The following is a 12,122-nucleotide window of genomic DNA, read 5'->3' on the forward strand; positions in this document are numbered from 1 at the left end:
GCTTAGGGAGGACTTGATTTCAGATACCCTGCATTATGATTAAATCCATATAATAAAGTTTCAAATCATATCATATCTTTAAACTTTTTTTTTTTTAAGGTAAGATGGTCCATTGAAATGAGATGAGGAACCCTTCAAAGGGGTGATTCATATGTCCATTAATATAAGTATCTTCCTATAGTAGAAACATTAAAATATCATTATTCCATGACTAAGCAATCAAAAGCCGTATAGTTAGATCATCTGACCTAAAACCTACTATATTACGTATCGTATACAGATTAATTAAACGGCAAATATCATCATCTAATTAACTAAAATTCATGAAAAAGGAAAATAAATAACAATTTTCACTCAATGAAAAATTTGTATTATCAAGTGATGAAAAAATCAATCAAAAAAAAAAAAAAATCCTATGAAAAAATCTGTCCATATTGAATCATTTCTTCACTGTTTTGTTGCCAATGCACCTCTGATTAGACATCCATCAGCAGAAATTTCCTCCATTTTAGAGCCGAATTGTACTAACCCATGATCATTAACAGTATAATCCTCTAAATCATCACATAATCCTGAATAATCCTCCCTTAATAACAAAGCATTATGAAGAATAGCACAAGCACCAATATATGCAACAGCACTCCTAAAATCCTCCTCAATAGGCTTGCTCAATATACCCCAATTCCTCAAACTAGCAACCGTTTTAAGCATCGAAATTCGCGGTACTCGAAGAGCAGCATTGAACCTCTCCTCATTTGATCCAGGTACAGGGTCATCATATGGGATTATAAGCCAAGGTAGTAAAGGGTACTCATTATTTGTTCCAACCAAATATTGAGGTATTCCAACCCCACCTAAATAAACAGGTTTTGAGTTCAATATTTTCCCTTCTTGTATATCTTTGTATAATGTTGTTGATTTTAGCACCTTTGTGTTGCTCTTATGACCATGAAATCCGGCTACAATGCTCAGAATTCGACTCGACGAATCGACAACGATTTGAGCAGCAATACTCTCTTCTGTACTGAGATTAAACCTTGAACAACTGATCACCCCACAACAATTGGGTAACCCTGTAATGTCCTCAAATTTTTGGGACACTGAGTTCAACTCGGCCGAGTTAGGGAACCCAACCCAAAATCTGAAGTTTGTACATAATACCCTGCAAAGTTGTTTAGAGCAAAATTTGGCAACTTGGTCAGTGACCCGAAACCGGGTCGCAATCTCCGAATAGTCCGACCCGGTTGACAATCGGTATAACCCGATACCGAGCCGTAGCTCGGCTGAGAGGTTTAAAGTCAATCCAACTGGATCCCGGCATTCGAGGAGTGGCTCGAGCAACCCGGAAAGCCACTCGAAGGTGGAAGGAGCCATTTTGAAGAAGACCCGGAACGAGTCAGGGGATGAGTCGACTCGGGCGAGTCGGGCGAGTTTGGATGACCCGGAAAGGGAATCCGGGTCGGAATCGGGATCCGATAAATGGGTTCGCCTCCGTTTGCGGCGGAGGGAAAGGGAAGCGGCGATTTCGGAGGAGGAGAGGAAGTGGTGGAGGAGAGAAAAAATTGTTTGGAAATCAGAGGAATGGGAATTGGAATCGGGAATAGAGGGAATGGGAGAAGAAGGGTAAAGGAGAAGGATTAAGAGGGTGAGTTGAGAGATTAGAGAAGAGAGTAGAGCTGCTAATTGACGAGAATCCATTTGTCAGATCTATCTGTTTCTCTCTCCTCTGTTTGTTTGCATCTGACTTATTTCTGTCTGAAGTCTGAACCAGAATCTGATTATACTTTATCAGGTAATAAGAATAAAAGGTTTTTTGTGGAGCCCTTAAGAATTGGGAGTTTGGATGTATCAGCTTTTCTGGGCCGATTTTTAGTGTACTTCGGATTTGTGGGCCATATTTTTTATGAGTCTCATTAGGTCAAAAAAGGGTTCGGATCCTAGTCAATTTTCAGCATGTATCATGCTGTACACTTGAGTATATAATGGATATCCTAAATCTTATGTATGCACTCGTGCAAAGAGAGACCAATCCCGTTATTCTCATATAGTATGATGATTGGGTGCAGTTCAGATTGGTGGTCAGGCGAAGTTGGTAATTGAAGCTGAATGAGTTGACATGCATAACTTATAGGAGTAGACGTTTTTATTGTGGTATCTCTTACCCCATTTAAGGAGAATCTCTCTATAAAGGCGTTTGGGAAGAGTTGACATTAATAGAATTATCTTGCTTATGATATGATACTTGCAGCAATGATACTAAGCTAGCAGCAATGATATGAGTTATCTTGTTTGGCAATAGACGAAGAAAGAAATATTCATATCGGCTTGCACTTGCTAAAGCTTAAACTGATTTATCTTCTATAAATACAAAAGGGAACAGCTTCAAGAAGCACATAAGCATTTTGAGATTATACTCATAGATAAATTTTACAGAAGTGGCATAAATTGGGGAAAAATGATCTACACTATGACAGGTGATGCTAATAATTGGAGCAACAATAGCAAACAGGTAAGCTATTAGGCAACCTTCTCGGATCTGCGATATCCAAACTGCCCTCGACCTGGACCTCCTGGACGTTTTGGAAATTGTTCTCTTTTCTGCAATTTTTCACATAGAAAAATTTAATCAGAAACTAATGTGTAAAAAATTGATTTATCACTCACATTGATCACATATGTTGCCCTGTTGGGTGTAAAATGTACCATGAAAGCGGCCTGAGCCCTCTCCCTCTTCTGAGCAAAAAGCTTACGAGAACGCTCTTTCTTCTTCTCGACCTCTAACTTTGTAAGGCTTGGCCGGTACAATATGACTGTTCGACCAATCTGGCCTACAACAACAGATCCAGTAGCAAGTTCTAGTTGCTTAACAACATCATCCAGCTCGACTGGGCAGGTTCTATGTATCTTAAGCTGTTTTAACATACAATGTAAACAAGCTCAGCGAAATTAAAAAGAAAAAAAAAATCATTTTTTATACAAGTACAGGAAGAAGAGATTTGATAAAACAGTTGCATTCATCCTGCCATAAAAGAAAAGAAAAAAAAAAAAAAAAAAGTTGCGTTGGTCACGAGTTCACAACATTTACAAGGTTGATAAAAAAAAAAAGATCTTGCAAAATGAATTTAAAGCCAAATTACTAGCTTTGGAATTTGGAAATCAAACCATGGAGGGGTATCCAGGATGCCAAGCTAAATCCACTAACTCTACTAGACACAGTGTCATGTGTCCAAACAAAAGCAATGATAACGTCTAACCAAAACATATGAAGTTGCCACAGCAAGCGTCTTCAAACATTTACAGTGACTTGATATCTTCATTGGTATTTGAAGAAGAGTTGTGTTATTCAAATTTAACTACTTGAACATGTTATTTGAAGAAGAGTTGTGGTATTTGAAGAAGAAGATTCTTGCACTGTCTAGGTTGCAGTTTTTACATATATGTAAACTTGTCTGAGAAGTGAGAACATAGCAAGATAAGGATATCTTTTAGCACCACAATCATTCAAACAATACCACAACAGTAATTTACGGATTGCAGCAGAAATTAAATTAACCTGCATCAACAAATCATCTCATGAAATCAGCAAGCCTTGAAGCTTTGCAACTCCTGAAATTCACTATCCAATAAACCAGATACTATGAACAATGAACCAGAGAATACATTCGTTATACTTGTACATCAGTCACATACGCAATGGACCACATTATCCAAACAAAGCATCAAATGCCCGAATAAAAAATTCCATCCCAAAATGGAACAAAAACACCATAAAGATATGCTTGGGACAATGGAATCAAACAGTTGGGTAAAAGCTATTATGGGATTCACTATTCTGTAGAATAGTTGAGGAGAATGATCACTCACCAATGAGAGTTATCTATAACTCCCAATTCCGAAGTCCTAAATAAGGATGACAGGTTCTTCGAAAATTCAAACATACTAACTAATCCCCAAGATTTATGAATAGTGCAACTCACAATCCAAACCCCAAAACCACCTTATTTCACACTTCTCCAATATCCATTTATGAAAAAAGTCAAGGTAATCACATAAAATGCCATAGGTTGTATGAACCACCACCACCACCACCTCCACCCACATTATGTTAACTTCTACTCCCTCCGTTCCTTCTTGTTCGCAATTAAGTATAAATTCTTACTACCCCCTAAATCATTCCTTTTCTCTTACTCTAAGCATAATCTAAATTGTCAATTCCATAGTTCCTACAACAAAATCCTTTTCTTTTGGTGCTACTAAACCAAGCCCCAACTTTCCAATATCATTACACTAAATCAAAACCCCATTCCCATCAGCAAATTACTACCAAGCATAATTCTATAACATAACTACCACTACCACCACCACCACATGATAAACCCTAAACCCCTAAAACTCAATTCCCAAATCAAAAATTCCATAAACAATCAAATTCTTCCATATTTATTCAACCATAGTAGTACTAAAAATTCACCCTTAAATGTAAAACCTCAAAAACAAAAAAATTCCACAATTTCACACAAAAAATCCAAAACAAAACTACTACCACCACATGATAAACCCTAAACCCCTGAAACTCAATTCCCAATTCCCAAATGAAAAATTCCATAAACAATCAAATTCAAGCAAATTCGAATTCCACAAATTCCCATATTCATTCAATCATAAACAGTACTAAAATTTCACCCTTAAATGTAAAACCTCAAAAACACAAATTCAACAATTTCACACAAAAAAACCCAAAACAAACAACAATCAAAATAACAAAACAAGAACAAAGTACAAAAATCAAACCTTGAGAAGTTCATTGGCCTCAAGAGTTTCAGACAAAGCAAAAACGACATTATCAGTAACACCAGATTTACCCACTTGTTGAGACTTAAGCTTATCACCAAGACTATTAGCATAAGAACAAAGATCCTTCTTTTCTTTAACAGTCAAATTGGGCAAATCTCCAACCTTAATTTTAGCCATTTTAGGTTCTGGGGTTGCTTCATTTTCCTTAAAATCGTCGGAATTACTAATGTTTATGTTTTCTTCAAGGGAACAAAACAGGGGAAATGAAGAAGAAAGTGGTTGAGTTTGAGTTTTTAAGAGAGAGAAAGAGAGTTTAGGAGTGTGGAGGAGAGAGAAAGGGACGGTGGTTGAGAGGCGGAGTGGGCGGAAGATATGGCGGTGGAGGAGGAATTGTGTTAGTGTTGCGGTGGTTGCCATTTTTTATTTTTTTTATTTATCCGAAAATGGCAGAAAATTGGAGGTTATGTAATTAACTAATTTATCCTTTTTTGTTTAAATTTACTAGAAAGGTTGTGTAAGATTATCAATAAGGGCGTTTGGTCTAGTGGTATGATTCTCGCTTCGGGTGCGAGAGGTCCCGAGTTCGATTCCCGGAACGCCCCATTTTTTAAATATACTTCGTACTTAGCTATATTTTTTATGTTTTATATTGTTACATTTTGATTTTAGCATTATTGTATATTCTCCTTTGACAATGTTTTGTGATTAAAACGAAGTAAATACGAAATAATAAGTAATATAGTCATGTATTATGATCTTGTTAGATTTGTCTCGATTTATTATTTTAAAATGTGAACTGTTTATAAATTATGTTTAACGATAATTAAAGATATCAACCGTTGAATTCGTGCATTTACAAGCGTGAATAAAGAAATGTGTCAACCAAAAACAAAGGAAGTATGTTAAGTTCTTTACATGTTGTATTTACACGTTACTCCATATTACATAAGATCTTATGCATAAAAATCAAGTAATAGAACACACCATTTGCATAGCGTGTGGCTACATTTCATGTACCTTGGATAAGAAATTGTAAAGGTGAAGATTTTGTCAAGGCAATTTTGAATGCATCCTACGCAATATACTTCGTGCCTCGGACACAACTTTACCCTAGCTACAATTATCATGTCAAATCAACCAAAAAAAGTATAGCCCACCTTCAAAAGAAAGCTTCAATTAAAATTCAAGGACTCAAAAATATGTTACATGCAGTATACACAGCAGAAAGATCGAGTGGAATTACAATTACACATTACCAAGAAGTTGAAAAAAAAGGGTGGAACCAACCACCTGCCAATGCCAATTGCTGGACATAAGACTGAAAATAAACTTCGTATAGTCGAGTGTATTTTCGGAGTTATATCCAACATATCCTTCTTTTGAAGATTTGACATAGATTAGGCGCCGAGTTCCACCCTCCAAAACCTACATATATAAGCTCCAAAAGTCGTCCATAATGATAATCTAGAGATTAGACTATCATCACTCAAACTAGCTAGACCTGAGAGTTAATTAAGTACAACGAATGATTAGTTTTTGGGATGGGATGAGGAGGAGATACGGGTGCCAATTGTAGTTTCGGCCACTGAAGCACCAGAACCATCTCTAGGAGGGCTAAAGCAAACTGGTAAATAATCGTCATGGTTACAGATGAACCTACTTCTACCAAAATGTTCCTCTAGCCTTTCCTTGCCCTGCAAAATTATAAAAAATTAGCATACGGTTACACAAGATTCTCAAGCTCGTTGTGTAATAAAACAAGTTACAAATGTCAGTTTACCACTACGCAAGCAAACTAGCCAAATTGCACAATTAGAACATAATAAGAGTATGCGATCAAATAGAGTAGTAGTGATCTAAGCTAGCATTTTCTTACATATATTTTCTAAGGTATTGTAATGGTATAGTACGTAACAATTTCAAGCTAATTAAATTCAATAAAATTACTAAATCGTCTTGATATGATACCTAATGAACCCTAATTACAAACACTTCTGGAGTAATTAATTAATTATGAGGGTAAAGAGTACCTAAGGAGTAAAATATGACCTAAAAGACATGTAGAGTGGTCATGCATTAAAATAGAGGTAGGTTGGTAATTTAAAATCAAACTCTCAACTTCAAAGGTACAATGTCACCATATAAATGCATGGTTTTGCCTCAAATCTCAATCAAGCTAACTAGAATTCAAATGATACATTATTGTATCCAATGGAGATTGGATTAGAGAAAGTCAACCACAAAACCTAAAATCCTACATATATATAGTCAAATTATAGAAGCAACTCGAGGGGAAAACAAGCCATATCACATACCAATAATATAAACTCGTCTTTAAGGATTCGAGTTAGGGTAGGCATACAACAAAGTATAATATAATCCTCAACTATCGTCACTATGGTACTATTATTGCTATACATGATTTAAAGTTAGAAAATTTATACTCGTAAAAATTTAAAACTCCTTTTTTTTTTTTTTTTGCTTGCAATTGCCATAAAATTTCACTATATTGTAGGGGTTGCAACTTGTGAGAGATGGATTATTGCACTGATCATGTAACCATGTATGACATGTATCTAATTGATATTAGGAGACCTTTGTATTAAGATATTTTAGTATTTTAATCATAATATAATATACCTGAATGGAGGCATAATTGATTTTACAAATCTTAGGAGATTTGCAATGACTCCAGGGTTGATTACTACAAGCAAGGTGTAGCTTCCACACCGCGATCGCATGGGTAAAATTGACAAAGGCATACCCTTTGTTAGCACCACTCCTATTAATTAATAAACCAATGGAATTATATATATCATCAACATGCATCAAATCATAAAACTAACCCGAAATGAAGACTTTGTTCAAATTAAGAAAATAAATGAATTATAGTCGATCAAAAAATAAAATCGTTACACGAAATCAATAGGCAAGTAGAGGAAATCATATGCAAGAGGTTGACGATTATGATTAGGGCGCAATCTTTGGTTCTCAATGCGGCAGAATTCATCCAAAAACTTGATCAACATTTCACGCCTGAAACAAGTTAAACGTTGAGTATATGCTTAGAAATATAATCATTATTATAATTTAATTATTACACCTATTAACCTCAGTGCCGGGGCTAAAATTGCAAATTATTTTTGGAGCCCTGTTCAACTTATTATAATTTAATTATTACACCTATTAACCTCAGTGCCGGGGCTAAAATTGCAAATTATTTTTGGGGCCCTGTTCAACTTTTTAAAATGGGGTCTTCTACTCGATAAATTTAATACCCAATTTTTATTTGATAAAAAAATTCGTTACATCAGAAAATTCGTCAAAATTAAATTTTCCTGCTTAGCACTGTGCAAATGTGTTGTCTCCGCTTTTTATCTGTAGTGCATTCCATTTACAATATTTTGCTGATGTTATGCTTCTTGATTCAAAATGTGATACGAAGTATTAAGTTCTGTCGTATTAGTTCTAGCCCTTCACTTTTTTTATTTGCTATGTTGTTATTATGTACTGTAGAATACTAGAATGTTATTTTGATTAGTAGAGACCTTTTTATATCTAGTCTTTAAGTCACTAATTTTCTGGGTAAAATGAAGTTCAATCAACAATTTATCAACTGGGTTTTCTATTTTAAGAGAGAAAGAGTGAAAACAGAAGAATCACAAAAAACTTGGCAATTTAATTAATTGGGAAATTCTCTCTCATATAACAACAAACAAAAATCCCCATTTAAACACAACGTACATTGCATTTCCTCATTTTCAATTCTACCCAGTTCGGTATTAACCTCAAATTCAACAATATTGCACTAAAAATTCCCTAGAAAAAAAATAAATAAAAACAATAAAATTAAACCTGTTAACCTGTTTTAAATTGCAAAAGCCTTCGTACACAGCAAGCGTCGAATCGAAAGTCTTCACCAATGACAAAACCGTTGAAATTATGAACCAATATGGGGAAAAATAATTTTGGGAGATGAAAAATTTTGAAAATTAATTGAATAATTGAAGAAAATGAAGATAATAATAGAAAGTAAATAAGAAAATATAGAGTTTTAGAAGATATAGAGTTTTTTTGGAATTAGAATAGTAGATTGAAAATTTTTTGGGAGAAAAAAAAACTGAATTTTTGGGAAAAAAATTGGGTTTGCTGGTTTAATTCGGCGGAGGTTTCTAGAGGGAGGCTACATTCAATGTACTAGTATTTGGATGAATTCGAAGCCAACTGTCTCGAACTCAAGACCTTGTATACACAATACAATTGCTCTAACCACTACACCAACTGCAATTTCATGATATCATATTAAACTTAATTACATATATCTATATTTTGGGGCCCCTCATATTTAGGGGCCCTGTTCCGTCGACCACCTCGCTCCGGCCCAGAACCACCTATGATTAACCTATACTGTATTACTAGGAGTACTATCTACTTCTAGTATGTTAAGCTACGTCATAGACCATTCTGAAGTGGGCTAAACCAGTAAATCAATCAATCAAACGTGTCTTAGAAAATATATTATTCATTGCATGCATGTGTCAATTTTTTATTTTTTTTTAAATAAGCAAATTTATTTGTGTTTTTCAAGGCAATAATTACATTCTAATATCCAACAAAAAAAATTACTCCCTAGCACATTTTCCCAAAATGAGCAAACAATATGAATATTCCTTAAAATTATAAATTGGAAAAAAAAATTATAGAATAATAAATAAAGCAATTAATGCCAAAAACCATGGAGCTTATCAATGAAATAGCAAATTGAAATTTATAAGTGAAATTAAATTTCATCTAGCTTGCATAATGTACTGTCTTTAAATGTTGATCCAACTTTGAATTTTTTTTACTCTTACTACATATGAGACAATCACTGTTCAAGTAAGAACAAAATTAAGAGATTTGATCAAACAATTTACCAAATGTTACTTGGGTTGAGCATAAATATAAAATTACACAAAAATATGCATAAATTCAATTGATGAACTCCTCATTAATTTAAAAAAATACCATGGATTTAACGCATAGCAGCATTGTCAAATTATTTAAATATACATTAATTTTTATAAGCTCTATTTTTAAAAAACAAAAATCAATATATTAACAAAATTAAGAGATTTGATCAAAAAAACAAATGACATCAAAAAATTTACCAAATGTTACTTGGGTTGAGCATAAATATAAAATTACAAAAAAAATATGCATAAATTCAAATAACGAATCTCCTCATTAATTAAAAAAAAACATGGATTTAACGCATGGCATTGTCAAATTATACTATATCATAAATTTTTATAACCTCTAATTTTAAAAAAACAAAAATCAATATTAATTACTAGAGAGTATGTATTTTTTTTTATTTTATTTTTTTTTTGAAGGAAATTTCTAGAGAGTATGTTAAAAGTTACAGAGTACTAAAATCATAAATATATAAAAAAAAAAAAAATGAATCAATAAAGCTATATAAAAATGACAAAATAAATAAAAAGAGATAAATTAGAAAGTAAGAAAAAAAAAAAAAAAAAACATACGTATATTGATTAGGAATGTTCCTGATCATAGCAGTAGTCTCACTTCCATTAGGCTTCACCGCCATTACCACTCTACCTTCTATCTTTCTCTCTCCTCCTATATAACCTCTTCCTATATTCCTATTATTATTACTAGTATCAAACCCTTGTTTCATCTCATTGTTATTAATAATATCCCTTATTCTACTTCTTGATCTTCCTGTTGCACCACCACTACCATCTTCGTTGCGGCCGATAGCTGGGCTTTTGGGCCATACCGGAGATGGTCCAGACCTGAAATGGCCCAAGGGAGGAGCTGTAGGTAGCTGGCCCAATTGCATAGGGTTTATTGGGCTAGATTGGCTGATGAAAGCTTGATGATGATAAGGGTAGTTTTGGTAATTTTGAGCAAGTACAACTGAAGATGGTGGTGGTAGTGGAGGAAGACTTGAATAGTAAGGGAAATTAAGAAGATTATAATTATAGTTGTAATAACAATTAATACTAGTATTATTGTTGTTATTGTTATTAGAATAAAAAGAGGGATGAAATTCAGGGGCACCAGGATTTAAGTAGCTTCTTCTTCTTCTTCTAATTCTTCCCCTCATTCTTTCTCTCTTCTTTTTTTTTTTGAGTGTCTGAGTTTTAGGGTTTATCTTACTCAAGAGAAAGTGTAGAATGTTTTTCAGGGGTGTCTTTTTAAGGTGCAGGAACAAAAGAGGAAATAATATTTGGTGGTGTAACTTTATTTTATTTTATTAAAAAAAAGGTTATCTTAGGTATTTGGGTTTTCCAAAAATATAAATTTTTAATTAAAAGGAAAATTGCAATCTTGAAGAAGGAGAAGAGGCAAAGAAAAGAAGAGTGTCAGTAGTCATATCATTAGTAATCTCTCTATGACTTATCTACAATCCCACTATCAAATCTTTTTATCCTTTTTTTTTTTTTTTAGAAATGAAGGTTTTTTTCCTAATTTTGTAGATAAATCCTACTCCTTTTGTAATTGAAATGGTTGAGTAATTGCTAATCCATTTCTAACATTTTTATTTTTATTAAGGGGGGAGGAGAGGTGTAAAATTGTAGAGGTAGAGTTAATATTAAGTGTATTTTTGTTTAACTTATTAATACTTATTTCGTTATACGGAGTATAACATATTACAATATTATTGTATAATTCACTTTGGTATGTTTTTTTCTAAGACAATTTATTAGTTTCAATGTATAGAGAAACTCGTATCAATCAATTTAGTACAATTACTTTATATTTTGTCTTTAGGTTAGTGGAAAAATGTTCATCTTAAGACTTGTTCTATTCACCTGAAATAAGGAGATATGGTCTGAATTTATTAAGGTCTTATCTGGTCTGATCTGAATTTTTATGATCTGATCTGATCTGATTCAATAATTTGACTAAAATTTAACCGCATTTTAGTAATAATTTATAAAGAAAAACATTATCAAAATGGATCTTATTAGATTCGTCTCATTATAAACTTTTTAAATATGTAATTTTCATAATTTTTTTTAATACGTAATTAACGATATTTAGCAATAAATAAATGATAATTAAAAGTTCTAATCTGATCTGAATGTTTCTAGTCTAGTCTGATCTGATCTCAATTTATTAAAGAATAAGTAATAAATATCTGAAACAAGTTGAAGATCAGAGAACAAGTCTTTAATCTAACAAATATATTTTAAGAGACAAGATAAAATTACCTCGTTCATTCGTATAACCGATGAAGGTTACAAATCAAGAACTTAACATATGTGGATGCTATTAGTTAGTTTAGTTACTAAAATCTTATTAAGAGGTAATAT

The 12,122-nt window shown here is 33.2% G+C and overlaps 3 protein-coding genes and 1 non-coding gene across 4 annotated transcripts; 1 reads left to right on the plus strand and 3 right to left on the minus strand.

Moving 5' to 3' along the window:
- Positions 1–447: 447 nt before the first annotated feature.
- Positions 448–1,374, minus strand: LOC110718401 (protein ANTAGONIST OF LIKE HETEROCHROMATIN PROTEIN 1-like). Its single transcript, XM_021897237.1, has one exon. The coding sequence runs from the start codon at positions 1,372–1,374 to the stop codon at positions 448–450; it is 927 nt and encodes a 308-aa protein (XP_021752929.1).
- A 961-nt stretch (positions 1,375–2,335) lies between these two features.
- On the minus strand, positions 2,336–5,502 carry LOC110718891. Its single transcript, XM_021897825.1, has 3 exons — positions 4,792–5,502; positions 2,704–2,910; positions 2,336–2,598 (listed from the first exon to the last, which is right to left on the minus strand). The coding sequence occupies exons 1-3, from the start codon at positions 5,209–5,211 to the stop codon at positions 2,518–2,520; spliced, it is 708 nt and encodes a 235-aa protein (XP_021753517.1). The 5' UTR covers positions 5,212–5,502; the 3' UTR covers positions 2,336–2,517.
- TRNAP-CGG lies at positions 5,325–5,396 on the plus strand. The gene has a single exon. It is a non-coding gene; the product is annotated as a tRNA-Pro (tRNA).
- An 821-nt stretch (positions 5,503–6,323) lies between the features above and the next one.
- On the minus strand, positions 6,324–10,642 carry LOC110718402 (protein terminal ear1 homolog). Its single transcript, XM_021897238.1, has 4 exons — positions 10,323–10,642; positions 7,711–7,830; positions 7,435–7,576; positions 6,324–6,488 (listed from the first exon to the last, which is right to left on the minus strand). The coding sequence occupies exons 1-4, from the start codon at positions 10,640–10,642 to the stop codon at positions 6,324–6,326; spliced, it is 747 nt and encodes a 248-aa protein (XP_021752930.1).
- Positions 10,643–12,122: the final 1,480 nt, after the last annotated feature.

This window comes from Chenopodium quinoa, unplaced genomic scaffold, assembly GCF_001683475.1.
Source record: "Chenopodium quinoa cultivar QQ74 unplaced genomic scaffold, ASM168347v1, whole genome shotgun sequence".
NCBI lineage: Eukaryota > Viridiplantae > Streptophyta > Magnoliopsida > Caryophyllales > Amaranthaceae > Chenopodium > Chenopodium quinoa.